General features: G+C 35.6%; 1 protein-coding gene across 2 annotated transcripts in view; it reads left to right on the forward strand.

Annotated features, from left to right (window-relative positions):
- The window catches only part of PDE5A (phosphodiesterase 5A), a 140,073-nt gene extending 117,954 nt beyond the window's left edge, over positions 1-22,119 (forward strand). For both annotated transcript variants that reach the window (XM_003271321.3, XM_003271322.3), the window contains exons 15-21: positions 5,416-5,503; positions 8,861-8,961; positions 10,631-10,708; positions 11,963-12,026; positions 13,902-13,976; positions 15,324-15,407; positions 17,788-22,119. In XM_003271321.3, the coding sequence (XP_003271369.1) occupies positions 5,416-5,503; positions 8,861-8,961; positions 10,631-10,708; positions 11,963-12,026; positions 13,902-13,976; positions 15,324-15,407; positions 17,788-17,925 (628 nt within the window). In that variant the 3' untranslated portion in view covers positions 17,926-22,119. The remainder of the gene's footprint in view (positions 1-5,415; positions 5,504-8,860; positions 8,962-10,630; positions 10,709-11,962; positions 12,027-13,901; positions 13,977-15,323; positions 15,408-17,787) is intronic.
- The last annotated feature ends 184 nt before the right edge of the window (positions 22,120-22,303 follow it).

Here is a 22,303-nt window from a genome sequence, read left to right on the forward strand (position 1 = left end):
AATTGTAGCATTTGGGTTATGTAGAGAGATTACCTGCATTAGGTCTGCATTCAACATAAGAAGACTATTGTAGATGCATTTATTTGGTTAGATTCAAGTTTGGTGTTGATAAATAATGCAGTGAAATTATGTTATATTCTAGGCAGATAGATAATGAAAAATTATTATACTAGGGCTTTTGCCCTTTGCAAGGCAGAAAGAGAGTGATAGAAGTATAAAATGTGATTCCTGCCATTAAGAATTGTCATAGTCTCATGAAGTAATAGTGATCACTACAAGAAAGATCTAGTCCTGAGTTATTTAGTGCATGGACTGTAAGTGTTCAGCAGAGAAAACTGGTCAAGACAGATGTAGTACATCTCCATTGTTAATGGAGGAAATGAGACTTAAACTTGGTCTTAAAATGTGGGTAGGATTTAGAAAGGAGAAAGGATAAATATATTTCAGGAGCACCATGAGGTAAGCATGTTCTTGGAACAGTGGTGATGGCTAGCTTGACTAGAGTTAGAAAGGTTCACACTGATTAGGAATGAAAAAGAAGAGAATGAACAAATGGAAACCTTTTGACGCAGGGTTATAAAACTAAGCAGTGCATTATAGATTTGATATGGGTGGGAAAAAGGAGCCACTGCAGTGTGTAATAAACACACAGTTTTAGGAAGGAAGTCTGAATGTAAGCTACAAGGTGAATGGGTAGAAATTAGAACCACAGAGCTCAACTAGAAAGCTGTTACAGCAAGTCAGGTATAAGCTGAAAAATCACATATTGGCTAGAGAGAGGAAGAGACTGAAGGAGAAAAAATTTTTTTAATTTAATAATGAGCAGCTAGTTATATATAACATGAAGGAAGGAGATATGACTTCTGGTCCAAGAAATTGGAACAGTGATGGTGCCACTGATGAAAATGAAAGAGCTGGGAAATATGTATATGTGTGCATTGAGAGAGAGGGATGGCAAGAATGGAGGTTATGGGAGTTTTGGCAATAAGTCCAGTAGAAGATAATAAATAGGGTGGTAGTTAGAAGTGGTAAAATAATCAAACGAATGTGTTTTTTTCAAGGTTAGAGATGCAATAAAATCAGAGGGAAAAAAATCTCCTGGTAGCCACAATCACACTGTATACTTGTCCTGGGAGAACTTGTTCTATCCCATGACTGTCTTCTCTGCTGTAATAGAGGACAGAAGTGAGCTGAAGTCATGGTCTGGCACAGTGGGAATAGAGGGTCAGCAGGATCTGAGAGACTTAAAAGGGCACTACACACAGCACAAAATCATGTGTGAAGTTCAAACTGGGTAAAGTCCATTTTATCCATGAATGAGATGATCTCTGTTCAGGTTGGAGATCTTGAGAGCCTGGAGATCTGACTATGAATAAAGTGAAAGTTCAATTCAATTAGTCCTATGTCAGTAGTAAATACTAATAATAGAAGCTAAAACTTTATATAGGCCTTATGCCATTTGAAACGTTTTTGCACTTTTTATATATTAGTTCATTTAGTCCTTATACCACCATGCAGTGGCTGTGATGGTTATGGTAGTTAAGAGCCAACTTGAGCCAGATGCCTAGCTTCAAATCTTGGCTTCTCTCTCCTCTTACTCTGTGACCTTGTGCAAGTCATTAAACTTCTCTATGTCCCCGTTTCCTTCTTTGTATAATGGAATAATGAAAATACCTATCTTCTGGGACTTTCATAAGGATTAAAGGGGTATAAATAGATGTAAAGTGCTTAGAACATTTCCTGGCACATGTTAAATGCTCTACAGGTTTTAGCTATTTTCACAGGGGAATGTTCTTGCAACAGATAGGAGTTCAAGATCTTGCTTTGTCCTGTGGTGAATAAAGGGAGTGGCAAAAATACTGTGCCCAGTAGAATCTAGTAGCTGTGGAACAAAGAAGCGGAGCCCTGTCCATCATTATGTGCAAAGAGATAATCAGTAGTGTCAAGGAGGTCAGAGAACTCTGAGGTCAAAAGGTGAAATGAATCATCATTATGAATATCTATGTCATTGAATATGATTATAGACAATGAGAAGGCAAAAAAAAAAAAGGTTGATTAGGAGAAGAAGGCAATAGTGATGATTTGAAGAGAAATGATGAAGTAAAGAACTAAATGGGATTGAAGGTTACAAAGAGGTTGTTAGAGAATTGAGCCCAGAGTAATATATATGGCTAAGAAGCAGAACCAAGGACGTTGTTTGTTCTTGGTGACATAGGAAGACTGGGGTGGCAATATAGTTCCCCACCCCCATGGGGCTTTCATTTTCTATAGATTTCTAAGGCTTTCTATTTCTAAAATATTGGTCTGATTTCTGCATTGGACATCCTAATACTATTGTCAGAGATGGACCAACAACTGTGCAGAACAGAGGAAAATGCAAAGTGAGTCTGCTGATCCATTAGTGCTCACTGACAGCACTGTGAGAACAAAATTCTGTAGCAGTAGTGGTTTAACTGGGTCCTTCTGATGCAACCTTAAATAAAGAAGCCACATTTGTTTGAAAGAGGAAAATGCAACAGATAGAGAATACACTGGTTTCCATGAATGTTTTTATATACAGGAAATTTGGGGCATTTGTCACTCTGTTATGGATTCATAAATCTGTATTTTTAGAATGTAAGTAAAGGCAAACACAGTTTGCATCCATCTATCTCACAAGCCAAGAATTTTCTCTAATGTGAAATAGTCCCTTCTGCGTCGTCTAGAAATGTAATGTGTGTTTGAAGTTCTAACTTGTTTGTGTTATATCCACCTAATTGCATTTCGTAGTCCAGCCCCTAAGTAGGTCAATGAGTGGACACTGTGTGCCTTTAAAGTACTTTGGTATGCTAAGACAGTGTGATGTGTTGAAGAGGATATACTTGAATGCCAGTTCTACCATTCATATCAACCTTGAGCACATTATTTTTCACTGAGCCTTTGATTGTCTAGAAAGCAAAAAGATGGCAACTTTAGAGAGGTCTCAGCTGAGGTTACCCTGGAGACACAACCTGAGATGAAAGTCAGTGTGCATATAGGTTATTTGTGAATATGACCCCAGGGAGCAGGAATGCAGAACTGGGAAGGAAGCAGGAAAGAAAGGAAAGGCAGTAGAGGGATGAGTTATCCAGATGTCCACCCATACTGGTGCTTAGTCTTCCCAGGTGCTTTTGAGGAGTCTTATGAAATAAGACACAGAACTGTTGACTAGCAAGACAAAGGCAGTTGTCCCTAAGTCTTTGTACCCGCCCTGGTCCAAGGTGGTCCACAGGCCTTCACTCTTTGACACTTTCAGGTTGAACAAATATGAGTGCAGAGAAAATTCCTTTGGGCACCAGCTGTGGGGTCAGAAAGCTCTAAGGCAGAAGTGAGAGGTATTAAAGGTAGGCTGGGGCAAAATACCTTCTAATTGGTACTTGCATGAAGTCTGTTAAAGGGCATGAAACTGGACACTACATCAGTGGATGAGTAAGAGGTGGGATTGAGGGTTTTGATGTGGTAAATGGGAATGCCCTGCACAGGGTTATTGTAAAAATTAAATACAATAAACTAAAAAAAATTAAAGCAAACTACCTGACATGTTATAGGCTCTCATTATAGGCCATTCCTCTGGATGATCTCACCTACTGGCATGCCAGGATTACCATCTGCATGTTGGTGCATTCCAAGTCTATATCTCCAGCCCAGAACTGAGTTCAGACATTTATATCCATTTGGGTCTATTTCAGGCACCTTAAAATGAACAGATCCAACATTCAGCTAGTCAGCTTCCCCTGCTTCATCCCCCATCTTTAATCATCTTCTCCCTTTTCCTATGTCAGTAAATGAGGTCAGCATCCCAAGGCAGAAAGTTTAACATTCATACTTTTTCCCTTCATCTCCCTCATCCCCTCATCTCCCTCATCCCACTCCTAGTCAGGGGTCATTACCAGTTCCTATCTGATCTACTCTTAGACAGCTCTCAGATGTCTGCTTCTCTTCCTTAGGGCTGCTACCACTCTAATCCAGGCTCTCTCTCACTTAGATTACTAGAAGTTTCCCAGTAGTCTCCTAACTAACTCCCAGTAGTCTCGATACATACGCAATCCTGTTTCCAGTAAGTTCATCCTTTTTCAGAAATATACTCGTGTTACTCTGTTCATTGTCATCCCATTTTCTGATGCTGAGCACAGTACCTGATCCATAGTCCAACTCACTAAATATGGAAGGAGTAAAGAAGACAAGAAGGGCAAGAATTAATTTGGGAAAGGTTAGAACAACAGTAACATTGATAAATCAGCAATATAGACAACACTTTTAAACAATAAGAATAGATGAGATTATCTGTCCTCTTACCTTTATTTTCACTTTACTATTTTCTTTTTCCCTCAGGTTTCTCTCACTTTACCCATTTTTCTCCCACATTACATTTCTTCAGTCTTAGGTAGCTTCTCTATCTTCAACAAATTCAATGCAAAGTAAAATAATCATTCAGATAGTAATAGGAAGAAATAACAAATCAGTTGTATTATCCAACACTTGTATATGGAGATTTACAATTCACAAACCCCTTTCCTATAAATTTTATGAACAGAGGCTTTCAGAAACTTCATCTTTTTCTTATGAAGAAATAGTAAAAACTATGCTTAATATTCACATGTGAAGGGTCTTGAGAAACATGAGGTGGAGGATTGTGCTTGTCGTGCTTTAAAGCTTTATTTGTGACTGTCTCAGAGATATAATGAACTGAGTATAATATCCTTTCCCTTCTCTTCACTCAGCCAAAGGGTCTCTACTGCTTCACCAAGTTCAATTAGCAGAACTAGCAGGATATTCTGCACTAAAATGACCTGGATCCCACATGGGGAACTTTCCAACTCAGCCGTCTCCTTCCTTCCTTCCTTCCTTCCTTCCGAGGGAGCATGTGCACTGACTATCCCTCTTTTTCTTGCTTTTCATCAATCATACCGCAGTTAATTCCATCTCAGTCAGTCCTTTTCTTATTTGCAGGCACACATGAATAAGCTGACCTTCAGCCTGAGCATTATTTCAGAGGAAAAGCTAACATGAATTTGCTTCAGATTGTATATCAATTGCAGTTTTGAAATTGAAAAATATAATTGGTACAACTATTTCAGAGGGTTTTTTTCCATGTTTGGAGGTATTTTTTTTTTTGTCTTTACTCCTTACTTCTATTTTAATCCGTATTAAAACCAATGAAATTGTTCATACTTTACACTGGCAATGGTCACATTGGTATTTGAAAACAATTTGACTCTTTGTATTTGTTTCCCAGAGATTACTTCACACTTTTCTCAGTAAAAGGAGAGAAAATTGTTAGTTGATTAATTTTGTGAAGTAGCCTCTTTTTTAGTTAAACAGTAATAAAAATGTACTGATAAACTCGCATATTAAGGAAACCGATCTTTTTTCTTTTCTTCAACAAAATACTTTCAGAAGTGAACATCCACTTGCCCAGCTTTACTGCCATTCAATCATGGAACACCATCATTTTGACCAGTGCCTGATGATTCTTAATAGTCCAGTAAGTACCTAATTTATTGTTGTGGAATTTTAAAAGAGAGCTTTATAAATTCAGTTTTATTTTTAGTTCTTGGATTTATTCCCAGCATCATAAATTCTTGCACATACTTTATTCCTTTTTGGGTAAGGAAGGCAAAGCCAAAACATTTGAGATCCTCACAGCCTCACTTCTCTAGACAACCAGAACTGTCTACATGTTGCCCAATAAGGGAAATTTGGTTATTCTACTCTATGTGGCTATTCCAAATTAGAAACAAACAAAATGTGTATTTTGTGGCTCTCAGTTAATTCTGCTTTTTTTGTTTAATCAAATGAAGTGGTTTCTGTAGCTCAAGCATTTGCTTTCACAAAGCAATACCTTTTCTTCTTTTTATTGAAACTTCCAGTCACTAAGAAAGGATTTTATTAAAGAATGAAGCTATTTAACTACTTGGTGAAATGAGTATTTATCAACATAAGAAAGCATATGCTATGCTATGCTAAACATACTTATGTTAAGGAAAACAAGATTAAAATAGTGTGTACCAGGATATTAACAATGGCTGTGCTGGTGTAATGAAATTGTTAATCTCTTTTTGGGGGGGATGGTTGTTCATTATTTACATTATCTGCTGTGTGTATGTATTATCTTAATAATAAGAAAAAATGAAAGTTTTAACTATTACATTGAACGTACACAATGCATGACATATAATCTTAAAGCAATTTTACCACAATATCGCTAAGTTTACTCAATGGGGCTAGTTCTTTCCTGAGCCCTGGAAAAAAATTCAGGGATTCCCATCACTTTTCTGGTCACTATTTTATAAGCAAAAGCCCTCTAGTTACTTTAGGTTCCAACATATAGTATAGAGTTCTCAACTCAGAAACCAAAATATGTACTCCTGGGTAGCAGTCCAAATTTTGAACATGATTTAAAGTTTCAGGTTTTCTGTTACTGCACTGGTAGGCTTCTCCCATTCCCTACCTTGTGTTTCTTCTAACTCCTTCCTCTCTCCCCAGCCTCCATGTAGTTTCTTACCTCTTCATACTTGGAGAATGGGAAGGGAGAATAGGTAAGAAACGTCAAAACATTCTTAACAGACTGGTACTGATATGAGTGCCTTGCCTTTTAGACTTTCCAGATAAGAGTCAGACACAAGTCTACTCTAGCCCCACCTCCACCCACTAAATGATAGGAGACATACACAGGAACTCCATGCCCCTCTCTCTTACCTGAGGTAAAGGGGAACTCACTCTCACGCCACCCTCAACACCTCAGTGTCAGGGAGGAGTTAAGAGTTATATAGCCTGTTCTGGCAACCTCCTTATAAAGTTTGTATATGGTCTAGTACAGATTGTTTTTCTGCAACATGTGATTGTTTAATATGAATTATATCATGTGTGATTGGGAGGTAGAAGAATGGTATCAGTATACTATAGACGTTCTATCATTTCATACACAACTTCTCTGGGGTAAGAGGTGCCAGAATTATAGAAGTTGAATTCTGACCTTCAGCAATAAAGAAAAAAGCCCTCCCTTTGGCTCGTGCATATACAGCCCTTTCCATTCTGTCTTAGGAATATTAAAAATGAGCACTTACACCTGAGGCTCTCTCCCTTGCTTTGGACTGCTGTAGCCTCTCGGTAGCTTGCTCTTCTCTCAATGCCCACCTTAATAGCAGACTTACTGTCTCAACAATCAATTCTATATGCATTATTGCAGGGCCCCTCAAACCAGCATTTCTACTGGATTGTTTTTGTCCATCTTTAATGTCCTCAGAGGCAGCCTTCAGACCTGCCAGACTGGCCTGTCCAAGTTACTTCCAGAGGAACCAATTCTTGGTTTAGTTTGTGCTCTGGTTACAAAGTTGCATAGGTTTTGAGTGGTCTTTCCCAATACCATTTTTTCACATAATCCATGTTATTTTTAGTGTACAGTTTTTCAGAACTGAAATTTCTCAGGAATGTATATGTCATGTTATAGTAGGAACATCTGTACTTTTGCTATCTGTGTGTTTCCACTAAAACTTTCATTTCAGTATCCCATTACAAATTTAGCTCCAAAGAAAGAAAATATGCTAACTTTTTTAAAAGCATATTTTACAGTATTCCTATCAACTGACCTGTTACTATATAACTTATTATGTAATATGTTGTTACTTAATATATAAGGAATCTGATTATCTATATGGCTGGCTCAAATTATAAGACCTATCTATATATTCTATCTTTGTAAGCATAATTACATAAGAAATTATATCCTCAGCTTTTGAGGGTAAAAAATAAAAATACAGCACCAAAAGATTTCATCTTCCACTTGAAATTGTTTTATCTTAAAATAAGTATCAGAAGGTATAATTCTGAATAGTTTTCTGTTTAGCCTAGAATCTAAAATGATTTAGTATTTAAAAATAATGTTTATGGTTGTAATTATAGATTATTGTCATTAATTAGATCCATGCCACAATTTCAGCATCTAGTTATCCTTTAACCAATGTGTTTTGGCCCCAGCCTAACATACCCAGAAGTTCTCCTGTCTTCATAACAAATCCCTTGCCTTTAGATCTCATTCCTAAGCGTTTGGGTTTTTTCTTGGCCCTAAGATATAGGAAGCACATCTGACTCAACTTACAGATGTTGTTTTGATTGTATTCTGAGTGCCTGGTCTGTGTATTTTACTTAGTTCAAGATTAGAGAACCACTATGTTTAAATTACAGATAAGAAATAAAAAATGGTTACCTAGTGAAAACTTTGAATGATTTGCACATGGATTAGCTACCTTTTAAATATTCCTTATAGATGTTTCAACCCATGCTTTCTTTCACCACTGACCAGTAAGCACCCTTTGGCTCATGCCCTTTACCCATCTATATTAAGATGTTCCTAAGGAATATGCACTGTTATCATAACTGACCAAGTTAAAATTATATAAATTTGCACCAGAAATGCTACTGGATTTATTTAAAATGCCATAGAGAAATTTAAAAACTTTACCACTTCTTTCTTCATATCCATTAATATGGCTTTTATTTTTTTCAAAATTTTACATGATGTTACATTATAGCGATTAGTCTGCCCTACGGAAAAGGATAGCTATTAGATTTTAAGTCTGGACTAAGGCTTAAGGAGCATAAGAGTTGGAAAAACATGCGTATGTAGGCAGATGAAGCATTATGAAGCGGTTTACATGTATGACAGAGGGGTTGGGTGGGAGCATAGAGGGGAAACTTTATTTCATGGTATTTAAGTGTGCCCTCCACATTCATGAGTTTAGAATACTGGGCATGTGTTTAAGATATGTGAATATATTTCCATATTTTGTTCTTGTCAGCAGCTTCTCCAGGATGCTAATATTGGTTTTCTTTTTTTATAAAGGGCAATCAGATTCTCAGTGGCCTCTCCATTGAAGAATATAAGACCACGTTGAAAATAATCAAGCAAGCTATTTTAGCTACAGACCTAGCACTGTACATTAAGTAAGTTTTAAGAAATAACCTGAGAAATAGGTATTTGAAGTCTTTGCATTGTTTCAAACTTTTGACATCCATATTGAGGAATTTCAAAGCACAAATGTCCTGGCAAAACTGCTTATCAGACTATGGAGCAGTTCCTGAAAGTGTGGCCAGAAAAGTCTACTCCTTTGGCTTATACTGCTGAAGATTAAGAATACCTATTATTTCTAATGTTTATCTACCACTGTGTCTCTGAAACTATATACAAATCTAATAGCCATCTCAAGGTCAGTCATTCCAAGCCATGTTGTCCAAAGATTATATAGGTCATTTGCTTTTCCTCCTTTCCCTTGCTACCCACAACTTCTGACCATTTCATGACTCCTTTATACCGTCATTCAAGCTTAGTTGGGCAGGAAAAGGAGTTACCGCCAAGCAAGTAACTCTTGTTTCTTTTTATTTGATTTTGGCAGAAGAAGAATATTTATGTAGAACTTTGAAGTTGTTGATTCTAAAATAAGAGTATACATTAGAGTCGTCTCTGTGATTATGCATTTTCATGATTAAACTGCCTTTCTAAAAGGAAATACTTTCCTGCATTTGAGCAATCATAAGTTTCCAACTCCTAGCTGAGATCTTTGATGCATGTGTGGGAATGAGGGGAGTCAGGGAATCACACTCAGGATTTCCTTGTAACATGAGTCTCTCTCCCTCTGTAAGGGATTCACATTCATGGTTGTAGTTACTCTTAGGAGAAGTAAAAACACATAGAACAAACACAAAAACATCTGCCAGATATCTACTGTTATATATCTAGAAGTAACTGCATGTGCCTACTTAATTGGTTTTTAGAGCATTTTGAGGTTAAGACAAAATAATATATATTAATAGTAAACTTCAGTTAATTAAAAATAATTGCAGAATAAGGATTATCAAATTACCAAGAATTTGAAAAATACCTGTAACCACAATGCCTTTCTAACCTTTACAGGCCACATGGGTCTCTCCTTTGAACCCTTATGAAACATACTTTTCATTTTTTATAATCATATACTATCAGTTTTATTACATAAAGTTTTTCTTGAGTCTTGTGTCTCCAGGTAGATATTAAACACTGTGAAAAGAAAAATTTTTGTCTTACGCCTTCTCAAAATGCTTAACAATACTGGGCACATAAGAGGTATTCACTGTACACCAAATATTATTATATTCACTGAATAATAACAAATATTATTTTATTTTAAACTTTACCTAGTCTTTGTTTACTTCAGAAGCACTTCACGACTTTATATATTTTATCCTCTACCATGAAATAAATGATAGTTAAACTGAAACCTATAGATCTCATTATGCCATGCACTTAAAATATCTGAAATCATTCTCAGCATCAAATTTTTAACTCATACTATTTCCTTTTTCTTAAAATAACAAATATTCAAGAATTGAAATTACCGTAATTTGTGATCTATAGTTAAAAATTAGGTGAGGTTTAATGTTTTATCGAAAGCAAATGATAGAAGGGGGAAAGTGAGGTATTAAAGATTTGTAAATGATGATTTTATAGTGGGCTCTAAGATGGGAAAAAAAATCAGAGGTTTTTTTAACCAAAAATTTAGTCCATGAGTCTTTGTAGACCAAAGGGATAAGAGCCTGGGTACTCATTATAACTAACAATTTTTTTTAAACGTTGTAGGAGGCGAGGAGAATTTTTTGAACTTATAAGAAAAAATCAATTCAATTTGGAAGATCCTCATCAAAAGGAGTTGTTTTTGTAAGTAGGTTTACTATCTTTAAAGCTGAAGTTTTTTACCCAGTTAATTTTCTCACTATTTTTTCTCACTATTGGTTTTTATTGCAATTATTTGTTATAATATGATGATCTTAAAAGCTGTCAGATTTCTGCAGAGGGTTGTACAAAGAGTAAATTTGAATATTTACTTGAAAAGAAATGCATTTGCAAATCCAAGTGAATGAATTGTTCCTTTGTTCTAGAAAAACCTTTAAAATGTGGTAGAGTGTCAATATATGGCTATAGGTTTCCCTTACTCATTTTCCTAATTAATTGTAATGGAAGTGCCGAAAATGGAATTATAAATGTTGTGGAAGTAAGATGTAGCTGCAAAATGTTTACTTCTCTTAAAGAAAATCTGAAAAGGTAGAGCAGTGAGGTCAGGGTCCAGACATGGAAGCAATACAATTAAGTCTCTATGATTAAAACAGTTTGATATTGGTGGCAGACCAGTGGAACACAGTTGAAAATCTAGAATTGCATAAGACATATAGCGTATAATAAAGATAACATTTCCAGTGACTGGAGGAAAGAGAGAGATGAGTGGATAACCAAATGGAAAAAGACAAAATTGGATCTACTATACAGACTTAAATTCCAACTGAAGCATAGAGTTCAATGTAGAGAATTAAATCATACAAGCATTAAATAAAAAATATAGGTGGATTCTTCTATAACCTAGGAGTGAGAAAACTTTCCTAACTATAATTCAACATGCAGAAACAATAACGGAAAAGGCTGAAAAACGTGATTAATCATTCAAAGGCTTTTCATGTAGAAGTTACCATGTGTGTTGAGTGAATTAGGATGACCTACTATAATTTCTGATATAAGACTTTTATCAGTATGATACCTGATGTTGTACTTTAATGGTTATTAGTAATCAATGTACTTTCATCATACTGTCTCTGAGAATGGAATACTAAGGTAACAAAAATAATAAAAGCAGGCAAGATTTTACCCTAGGTTAATAATTTTTCAGTCTGCCAATCTGGAGCTAATGAGGCAGTTTGAGGACAAATTCCAGAAGTTCAAAGGGAAACTGAAACAATGATGCTCTGTTATCACTGTATTAGTTAGACTTTCATATAAATTGTTTCTTTTTCTTTGGTCTTTATAAACTGCCATTTCCATTGTTTAGAGGGTTTTAACTTTTTTTTATTAGTAACTATTTCCTGAGGATATATAATAACACAAAAGTAAATAGGAGTTTTGGGTTTCTTTTTTCCATAACAGGGCAATGCTGATGACAGCTTGTGATCTTTCTGCAATTACAAAACCCTGGCCTATTCAACAACGGGTATGTTACTTAGTGACAATAACAATAATAATTAAAAAGTCAAAATAACGTTCTACCCAGCAATCCCACTACTAGGTATCTACCTAAAGAAAAATAAATCACTATATAAAAAAGACACTTACATGTTCATCACAGCACCATTTATTATTTAATAGCAAAGTCATGGTACTAACAACCTAAGTGTCCATCAACAGTTGATTAGATAAAGAAAATGTGGTACATATATTACTATGCAGGCATAAAAAGAATCAAGTCATGTCCTTTGCAGCAACATGATTGGAGCTGGAGGCCAATTATCCTTAATGAACTAACTCAGAAACAGAAAATCAAACACTGCACATTCTCACTCATAAGTGGGAACCAAACAGTGGGTATACACGGACATAAAGATGGAAATAATAGACACTGGGCACTCCAAAAAGGGGAAAGGTGGGAAGAGAACAAGGGGTGAAGAATGACCCACTGGGTACAATGTTCACTATTTTGGTAATGGGTATACTAGAAGCCCAGTCCCCACCAATACACAATATACATATATACCAGACATGTACATATACCCCCTAAATCTAAAATAAAACAAACTTTTTTTAAGTTTCTACTCTTAAAGGTAGCTCCTGAAGTAAGTATGGAATTTTTTTTGGAATTTTTAAGTAGTATTAAAAATAGATAATTGGACATACAAAGGCTTTTCTTTTTAGAAGATGCATTTGCACATACTCTTTGTAAGATATATTAAGAAAGAGAGCATCTACATTAGCACAGTTTTCATTTCAGTATGAAAAGTTGAGCATACCTAATTCAAAAACCCAAAATGTTCCAAAATTCAAAGCATTTTGAGTACTGACATGACACTTAAAGAAAATGCTCATTGTAGCAGCATTTTAGATTTCAGATTTTTGGATTTGGGATGTAACTTATACTTCTGGCTTACTTGTTTCTTAAGGTCATCCCTTTAATGACCTTGAAAATTAGAAGAAGCAAAATTACTTTTCTTATGGTGAGCCTTCTATGCTATGCCTCAGCTCTAAATAGACATTAATAAGTAGAACATAGAGATTTCTGGGGCTTGTAGATGTAGGAAGTATTGATATAAGATGTCAAGAAGGCTCTGAACGGAGCCTGTTACCAGGAGGCTAGAAAAAAATCCTTCCCTCTAACTAAGTAACTGCTATAATGTTTTGCAGAGGCAATACAGGCTCAGAAAAAGTGATGGATGTCCATGTAGTGACATATATATTGTGTTTTTGTTTTTCAAGATTTCATTTTGAGTCCTTAATGTGCTATTTAGGTTTGTTGACAGCCTGCTGTTGGTCAAGGCTCTGGGCTGCATAGTCAGGGAGCCTAGTAACTCTTCCTACAGGCTCATCTCATGAAACAGACATGCCAAGAAAACAAGATCAAAAACTCATTCTCCATGTGCCAAAGCCAACATGCCATAAGCACTTAGGTGATCTTTACCTACCTTCCTGCCCCATAATAAACAGGACTATATGCCTGTTTCTAACCAGGGAAGAGAACAGAAGAGGGAAGAATGTGTCTTCATATATCCTTTCTTTCCCCTGAATCAAACCCTTGTACATACTGTTTTATGGGGGGAAAATAAATGAAGGAAGAAAACATTTTCAAAAAAAATTAAAAGAGAAAAATTTTGGAAGCTACCAAAGAGAGAGAGATGTACCTAAGTGAAAAAGAGCATAATGTAATAGTCAAGAGAGCACGCTTTGAACATGGACTACTTGTCTTCGGGTATCAAGCTGCTGCTTATTTGCTATAAAATGGAGATATACAGCTCCTAACAGGGCCTTCATTCACGGTCTCTGTTTTAAAGAATGATATGGTTTTCATTGTCAAAACTGAGTCTGTTATTTATTTCAGATAGCAGAACTTGTAGCAACTGAATTTTTTGATCAAGGAGACAGAGAGAGAAAAGAACTCAACATAGAACCAACTGTAAGTATGAAACCTTGTTGGTAGGAATTATTCAAATGGATTTTTTTTTAATTGTAGACTCCTTTTAATGGTTCTATGGGATCTTTCCTTAGGACCGCAATTTCTCATTTTATTTTTTAAAACTTTTTTCTCATTGGAAGAATTACACATGTTCATTAAAGAAAGCAAAACCAATAAAAGGCATAAAAAAGACTCTTGGGTTCATCATATTGTATCAGTGTTTTTTGTAATTTGTTTTTTCCGCTTAAGTATTACAAACTACTTTTCATTTTAACAAATATTCTTATGTATTATCATGATTACATGAAATAGATGTAACCATAATTTACCTACTTCCCTTGGTGTAATGTTTGCAGTGTTCACTATTACAAACAGCACTGTGATAAACATCCATCATAGATGTTTCACTCCTACTCCTTGGTTCTCGCCATCAAAAGAATTTAATAGAGAAGCTATGGCTGACAGGGAAAGGAAGGAGAGATAACAAAAGAAACATGGAGGAAAAAAGACCAGATGTCATGCCACCACCACTGTCTCCCCAGTTTTCTCAGCATTCTACTTGTTTACTCCTTTGTTCAAAGTTCTCCTCAGAAGTGTGTTCAGAGCAGTGTTTCATCTATCATAGATGTTTATCACAGTGCTGTTTGTAATAGTGAACACTGCAAACATTACACCAAGGGAATTGATAAACCGCCAAACCTCATTCTTCATTATCTTGTTAGCATAAATTCCCAAAGTTGTCGTGTTGAAGAGCAAACAGAATTTAAAGGTCTTTGATACACACTGCCTTTTTACATAGAGTATGGATCTCGGATACAAGTAAAGATTCCTCTCAGCCCACTTCTGTTTTTTGGAATGAGTTTCCTTGAAATAAAACATAGAGATTTCCTCTTTTTTTCTTTTTTCTTTTTGTATTAGTTGCTGTCTGACCTTCCTAGGCTAACCCACTGATTCACCTTTCTACAGCCAGCTTTCATTGTGTTCTTTAAATAAATGCACACAGTGGCTCATGCCTGTGATGCCAGCACTTTGGGAGGCCAAGACAGTCAGATCCCTTGAGGTCAGGAGTTCTAGACCAGCCTGGCCAACATGGTGAAACCCCGTCTCTACTAAAAATAAAAAATTAGCCAGGCGTGGTGCTGCACACCTGTAATCCCAGCTACTCGGGAGGCTGAGGCAGGAGAATAGCTTAAACTTGGGAGGTGGAGGTTGCAGTGAGCTGAGATGGTGCCACTGCACTCCAGCCCAGACAACAGAGTGAGACTCCATCTCAAAAAATAATAAAATAATAACCAACTAAATAAATAAATGCACATCTGTGTGTCTGGTCTGTATTTGTATTTTCAGGATCTAATGAACAGGGAGAAGAAAAACAAAATCCCAAGTATGCAAGTTGGGTTCATAGATGCCATCTGCTTGCAACTGTATGAGGTATTTATATGAAAACTACTAGACTTGCTAAACTTAGACTGTTATGAATTAGAACCTAAATTGAAGAGATTAATATTAGGTGCCTATTTTTTGCTTCTAAATCAAGAAATAAAATTATTAGTAGTATGGCTTCTTTTACTGATGAACATGTTTGTATTGAACAAGGAATATATACTAATATTTGCTGAGTGCCTACTATGTGCTAATCTCCAACAAATTGATTTGGGGATGCTAAGAAGAATTATGTGCCAGTGTTACCCTCAAGGAGCAATACTGTATATACTGTGCGTTAGCATATTCTTTTTTTAAGTCTAAATTTTAGCCTAAATAAAGAAAAGTAATCCAACTTTTTCTCATTATCATAATGTGGCTTTAATTATAAAAATTCTTCTGAGGATTAAAAGGAGGGAGGTAGAATATTGCAGGTTCCCATTTCACGTATCTGCTGGCTTGGCTTTTGGAGGGGGCGTGGTTGTTGTAGGCAAATAGACTCTCCCTAAAACATCTAATCTATTAGTTTAGATGTTTATGACTCAAATGCAGAAAGAAGAGGTTGTCTTTGTCTTTGAAAGTTTAAACAGGGAACTGTTTTAAGTTTTAATTATTTGGAAAAAGAACATTTTTCATGGAGTTATCATAGAATGTCAAGACCAGAAAAAAAACCTAGAAATATTCTAATCCAGATATTTCAGATTTAGTAATTGAACTTGTAAAGTTCATCTCCCAACGAGATAGACTATTTGCTCCAAACAGGTGGTTAGTGGGAGAGGTGCATCTACAGTCCAGTTCTCACTCCTACTCCAGGGTTCTCGCAATCAAAAGAATTAATAAAGAACTGTGGCTGACAGGGAAAGGAAGGAGAGATACCAAAAGAACCATGGAGAAAAAAAAAAAAAAACAGGTGTCACGTGCCACTGTCGTCTCCCTATTTTTCTCAGCATTCTACTTGTTTACCCCTTTGTTCAAAGTTCTTCCTCAGAAGTATGAAATGTGTTCAGAGCATTGTTTCAAACACTTGGACATCTCATTCTTTCCATAACAGTTGCTTTCCTTATTGATTGGATTAAGAGTTTCTCCATTAAAAATACTAATGGCTCTTTTGAGTTTTCTCCATCCCTGTAAATACAGTCAACATAGTAATCACATCACCTATTATAGATGTTATCCTTCATTTATATATATACAAGGATTCATTTTATTTGAATCTGCTGTTGAAAATTCTATGTGATACTGACATGTATTTTTAATATTATTACAGAAATAGTTATGTTCTCACTATAGAAAAATCAGAGGCTGGGCATGGTGGCTTACACCTGTAATCCCAGCACTTTGGGAGGCTGAGGCAGGTGGATCACTTGAGCTCAGGAGTTCGAGGCCAGCCTGGCCAACATGGTGAAACCCCGTCCCTACAAAAAAAATAGAAAAATTAGCCAGGTGTGGTGGCACGTGCTTGTAGTCCCAGCCACTTAGAAGACTGAGGCAGGAGAATTGCTTGAATAGGGGAGGAGGGGGTTGCAGTGAGCCAAGATCATGCCACTGCACTCCAGCCTGGGCAATGGGAGTGGAACCCTGCCCTAAAAAAAAGAAGAAAAAGAAAAATCAGAATTACTGAGAAGCAAAAAGGAAAATAAAACCAGTTACAATCCACTACCCAGAGAAAACTACAGATAACATATCAATTTATATGCTTTATGACATTTTCATATACTTTTCATTTAACAGTAATTCAGTAATTGCCTTTTGCAATCCATAATGTCATTATATCCATATTTTATGTATCAAATGTGTTTCTGTGAGGTTTCTTTTTTTTTATTCTGTGGGAGGTTTTCCAGTGACAACCTATTGTTGGGTATTTGTCATTTTAAGTGGTTCACTATTAGGAAGAAATCTGAAATGAACATTCTTGTGGCTAAATATTTATGGCATTATAATTGGTACATAATAATGCCACACCGAATTATGAATCTTTATTATAATATAATCCTGGATAAAAGCCTATTTAAGTACATTGTATGAAACCATTCCCTAGAAAAATGCAAAAACTAAGCAGTTCCCTGATGCAGTCACACTTAGGGAGAGCCAAACAAAACGTCTTTTTTCCCCTAAAAGTGGATTCCACACAGATCTGTCTCCCTAGCACAGTAATGTTATTTTGGAATGTGTGTGTTTGCTCTGTCTCTCAGCATGTACTCCTTATCTGTAGTATTTTAGAAGAATCATGCGTAAATGATATGTGTATGTGCTCACACAGCTTGTGAAAATTTCAACAGTGAGTCTGCTCATGAAATGAGTGTGGGATGTGGCCCTTTGTAACAGGCCTGTGGGAGAGGGCTTATTTCCTGGCTTCCCTCTAGCTGTTTGCTTTCTTTTTTCTCTTTAGGCCCTGACCCACGTGTCAGAGGACTGTTTCCCTTTGCTAGATGGCTGCAGAAAGAACAGGCAGAAATGGCAGGCCCTTGCAGAACAGCAGGAGAAGATGCTGATTAATGGGGAAAGCGGCCAGGCCAAGCGGAACTGAGTGGCCTATTTCATGCAGAGTTGAAGTTTACAGAGATGGTGTGTTCTGCAATATGCCTAGTTTCTTACACACTGTCTGTATAGTGTCTGTATTTGGTATATACTTTGCCACTGCTGTATTTTTATTTTTGCACAACTTTTAAGAGTATAGCATGAATGTTTTTAGAGGACTATTACATATTTTTTGTATATTTGTTTTATGCTACTGAACTGAAAGGATCAACAACATCCACTGTCAGCACATTGATAAAAGCATTGTTTGTGATATTTCGTGTACTGCAAAGTGTAAGCAGTATTCTTGCACTGAGGTTTTTTTGCTTGGGGATTATTTTAAATAATTGGTTTTTGTGTTTTCTGAATTACCATTTTTTCAAGAATGTTTGGAATCTTTCCTTTTTCAAAAGTAGGTTAGGAGCAAATTATCATACATTCTGTGACATTTAAAGCCTTTATAGGATAGTGAAAAATGCTGGCTGAGTGGATTTTAAGAGAAATAATTGTATTTGTCAACAGTGTCTTTTTTAAAAAGTTAAGGCATTCTGAAACAAATGGAAAGTCCTATGAAACTGTATTGTAAAGAAAACATTAGTTAATTGATTTGCTGTTTTGTGAGAGAACAGGCAAGAGAGAACTTTGTCACTTCAGTGCAGTACATTTTTCTAAAGGCTACCCATAAAATCACTTTCATCTCACCTACCTGATGCAAAGCAGGTGAAACCTTAGGAGATGATCCAGTCACTGACTTGATTGAGGGATAAGTGTGATCTAGAAATGGAATGGCCTTGGATGTCTATCAGTGAAGAAAAAATGTTCTATTAGAAGATCTAAGAGTTTTTTTCCTTCTGAGCTTCCTTTTCAAAATAAAAGTGACAATTGTAGCGTTGACTTGAAGTGAGACACGATTCTAGATAAGAGAGTACAAAATGACTCTTTTTCCTGTCAATTGAAATTTAAAGAAAAGTTTTAATTACATAAATAGCAAAGGGCTATTGCTAATACTAGGGTCAAAAATGAATTTGAGGGAACAGTGGGTAAGAAACTTTATGCCTGAATAACATTTAGCAGTATTGTGATTGAAAAATTTCCATATTTTGATGTATAGGACAAGTCAACTGAGATCCAGAGAATTCTGGATGTGAATGCTAAACACTGGCCCTTAACTCATATTCAATATATTTTCTTCCCATAACATTTAGTATAGTTAATATTTTCTTAGAATTTGAGCCCATTTAAGTGGATTAATATTCTAAATATGTGCCCCTAAAGATACATTTACTCAATATTGGAAAAGTAGATAATGAATTAAGCAACTGGTCTAGGAAAGGAAAATTTATTTCAAATATGCAGGAATGTTTGGATTTGGGGAGAGTAGAAGGAGAGATTTGCTTGATTTGTTAACTTCTACCTCCAACCCACAAAAAAGATATTTGATCTGAGTTTCTATCACTAATTTGGATAGAAAATTTCTTAGGGACATAGTAATGCAGCATTCTCAAGGACCTTTCGCCAAAATGTGTTTTCCATCTATGTCCCGATTCCCCTAAATTTTGCCTAAAATTCAGTATGTTCCTTAAGTTTTTAAAATTCTGAGTGTGTACAAATATCTTGATAATGCAGTTTTATTTTTATCATTCTGGCAAAAAAACAAAAAATAGAAGCAAAACACATTGTATTGCCATTATTTTGTATTTGGTAAAGGTTAATCTAGGAAGTTACCAACTGTTTAATGTATTGTATACTTGTATTTTCAGGATATTTTATTTTTTTGGCCATACAGATAAAATTTGTAAGGTTGCCCCTTGGTGGCACTGGTGTGTAAAATACACAGACTATCACTAAAATAATAGTTATATATACATACAGGTGTATACTTATGCATGCATACATAAATCCTTAGTATAGAAAAATTGTATAAAGAATAGCAATCTTTAATAAACCTTTTTATTACATTGTGATTTAGCAGTTATGCTAAAATATGTACTTATACTTTAGTAGTTTGGTCCCCTCTAGTATGTGTCACTGAGAAATTTTTTAAAGACATGGTAGATCGTGTTTAGAGGCTTTGTATGTGTGTCATTTTAATAAGCAAGAAGATATATTTAGATTAGAAATGGTTTGGTCTGCCTTTGAATAATGTTTATTTTACTTTACTAGTTGAGACATTAAAAGAAGCTGGGCAATGCCTATTTTATTTCTTTGTTGGATATTTTAGTTCATACAAAGCAGAGTACTTCTTTAGGGCTGGTTAATTGGTTCAAATAATTTTTAATTTCCTTTCTAATATCTTCTCAAGTTGGAAAAATATACATACAGTCCTCCTTCGCCTTACTCTGTATTTACAGTACCCATAACTAGCAAGAAGTTCTTGTTCTAGATTTTTTGTTTGTTTAGTTATAACAGAGTAACATACCATTTAATTTCAATTTTTAGTCAGAAAAGTCCCCACTATTTGACTAACTTGTTAAAAGATATCTATATAATTGCCTGGCCTTATATTTTTCAGTGGATTAGACCATGCCAGTCACAATCCTGGGTGGATTTGTGTAAGTCACTTAACCTCTGTGTGCCTAAACAAGTTGTGCTTTTTTAAAAGGAGTTATGTTTGGGCAAAGCCTTTGTCTTCAAGCAGAATGTCACAGAAGGCAGCTACTTTATAAGCCCCAATGGGCTGTGGAGACCACTGTCGGAAATGGGATATTAGTCTAGAGAGAAGGTGATCTATTCCCATGTGTCATTTCTAATGTTGAGTTTCCAAGACTGAACAAAGAGAATATATTTATTCAGCTTCACTTGCAGATCACTAGTGAATGTGAGATTTAGAGCTCATCGAGTACATTGCTTCAAGGTACAAATCCAGGATGATGATGTTGTCACCACTGTCTCTTAATTTTGAATAATAGTTTCCTTTAATAGGAGTATTAGAGATAAGAAAGTATATGAAAATATACTGGAAATATTAGATTCTTGGAGAAAACTGTTCAGTCACAGATATATTCTTGCCTAGCAGTAAAGTGCCTTTATTTTCAGCATAGCAAATACATACTAGACCTGTTCCAACTTGATTTACAGTTTTTTTCTGTGTTTTTCACCAGATTGTACTCCTAAAACTTAACAGGCCATCACAAGCAATTGTCTTTTGTTTACAAGACTGATTTAATATGAGAGGATACAAAATGTCATCGTTATCCTCTCTTATGAACAACTGTAGTTAAAATAAGGTGGCACAATTTAATTGTTTTGTGTCAGAAATACACTGACCCACCTTTTATTGAGTCCTGCCACATGTTAGGTACTGTGCTCTGCTGTGGAGACAGAGCAGTGACCTCAAGGAGCTCACGGTCCCTGAAGGAGGTGCTGGAGAAGAGACTTAGCTTCTGATACTGCCGATTTAACGTGAGAACGTGGGGTATACTGCATCACTTCCATTTTCATCAATAACATATGTTTTATGCACGTTCTTTACCTGAAACTTACTAAGAATCTACCAGTGAACAAACATCCTGTCTTTTTGCAAATATGAATCACTTAACCTGTTGATAGTTGAAGAACACTTTAGGAGTTTTGTATTCTTGTATATAGTTTATTTTTTCCATGTGCTAGCCAGGTAAAGATTACACAGTTCTTCTGAACTGTTAAGTTGTGCATGGTTTTGGACCCCTTCTGCTCTACTACAGAGAGTGAAGAAGACAGTATTAAAGCTCACTTTACCATTCCATATACTTACTAAAAGCCTGCATAAACATGTCTTAATGAATGTTGTTGAAAGCAATGTAAATAGTTGAAAATATAAATTTATATTACAGTTTAAGAAAAGAAAACCTTATGAGGCATCACTAGCCACTGTTAATATCTATTTGTATTCTTATACCTTTTCAATATATTTGAACAAATATAGTTTCTGGCACTATTTTTATACTAGGAAAAGGAGTTACTATGTATATTATGCTTAGCTTTTAAGTCATTTTAAATAACCATGAATGTTGATTTCATTACTTTCCTTACCTCCATCATGAGGGTCATTTCAGATGACTCTTTTATAACAAAATCACTTTAAAGGAACACTTACCTCCGATTCCTGTATAAAGTCATGAGATGGTCAAGGTGGTTTTCCATTGTGCAAATTCTTCACCTGTCAGTGGTTTCCTCATTTTGCCATGCTTTGTAAAAATAAAAAGAATGAATAAGTAGGTATGAATACTGTGTGATTATTAGGGGACTCTGAATTTTAAGGGTGGGGAATTAATAGGGGAGTTTGGATTTTAGGCAGAGAGAATGGGCCCAATAGTTTGAGAGACTTTAATCAAGCTAAACTGTGATCTTATTAGCTGAAGAAAAGTAATCCTTTCCTTAGCCTAGACTCTTCTCAGTAATAGTCTTCC

This window comes from Nomascus leucogenys, chromosome 7b (assembly GCF_006542625.1).
Source record: "Nomascus leucogenys isolate Asia chromosome 7b, Asia_NLE_v1, whole genome shotgun sequence".
Classification (NCBI taxonomy): Eukaryota; Metazoa; Chordata; class Mammalia; order Primates; family Hylobatidae; genus Nomascus; species Nomascus leucogenys.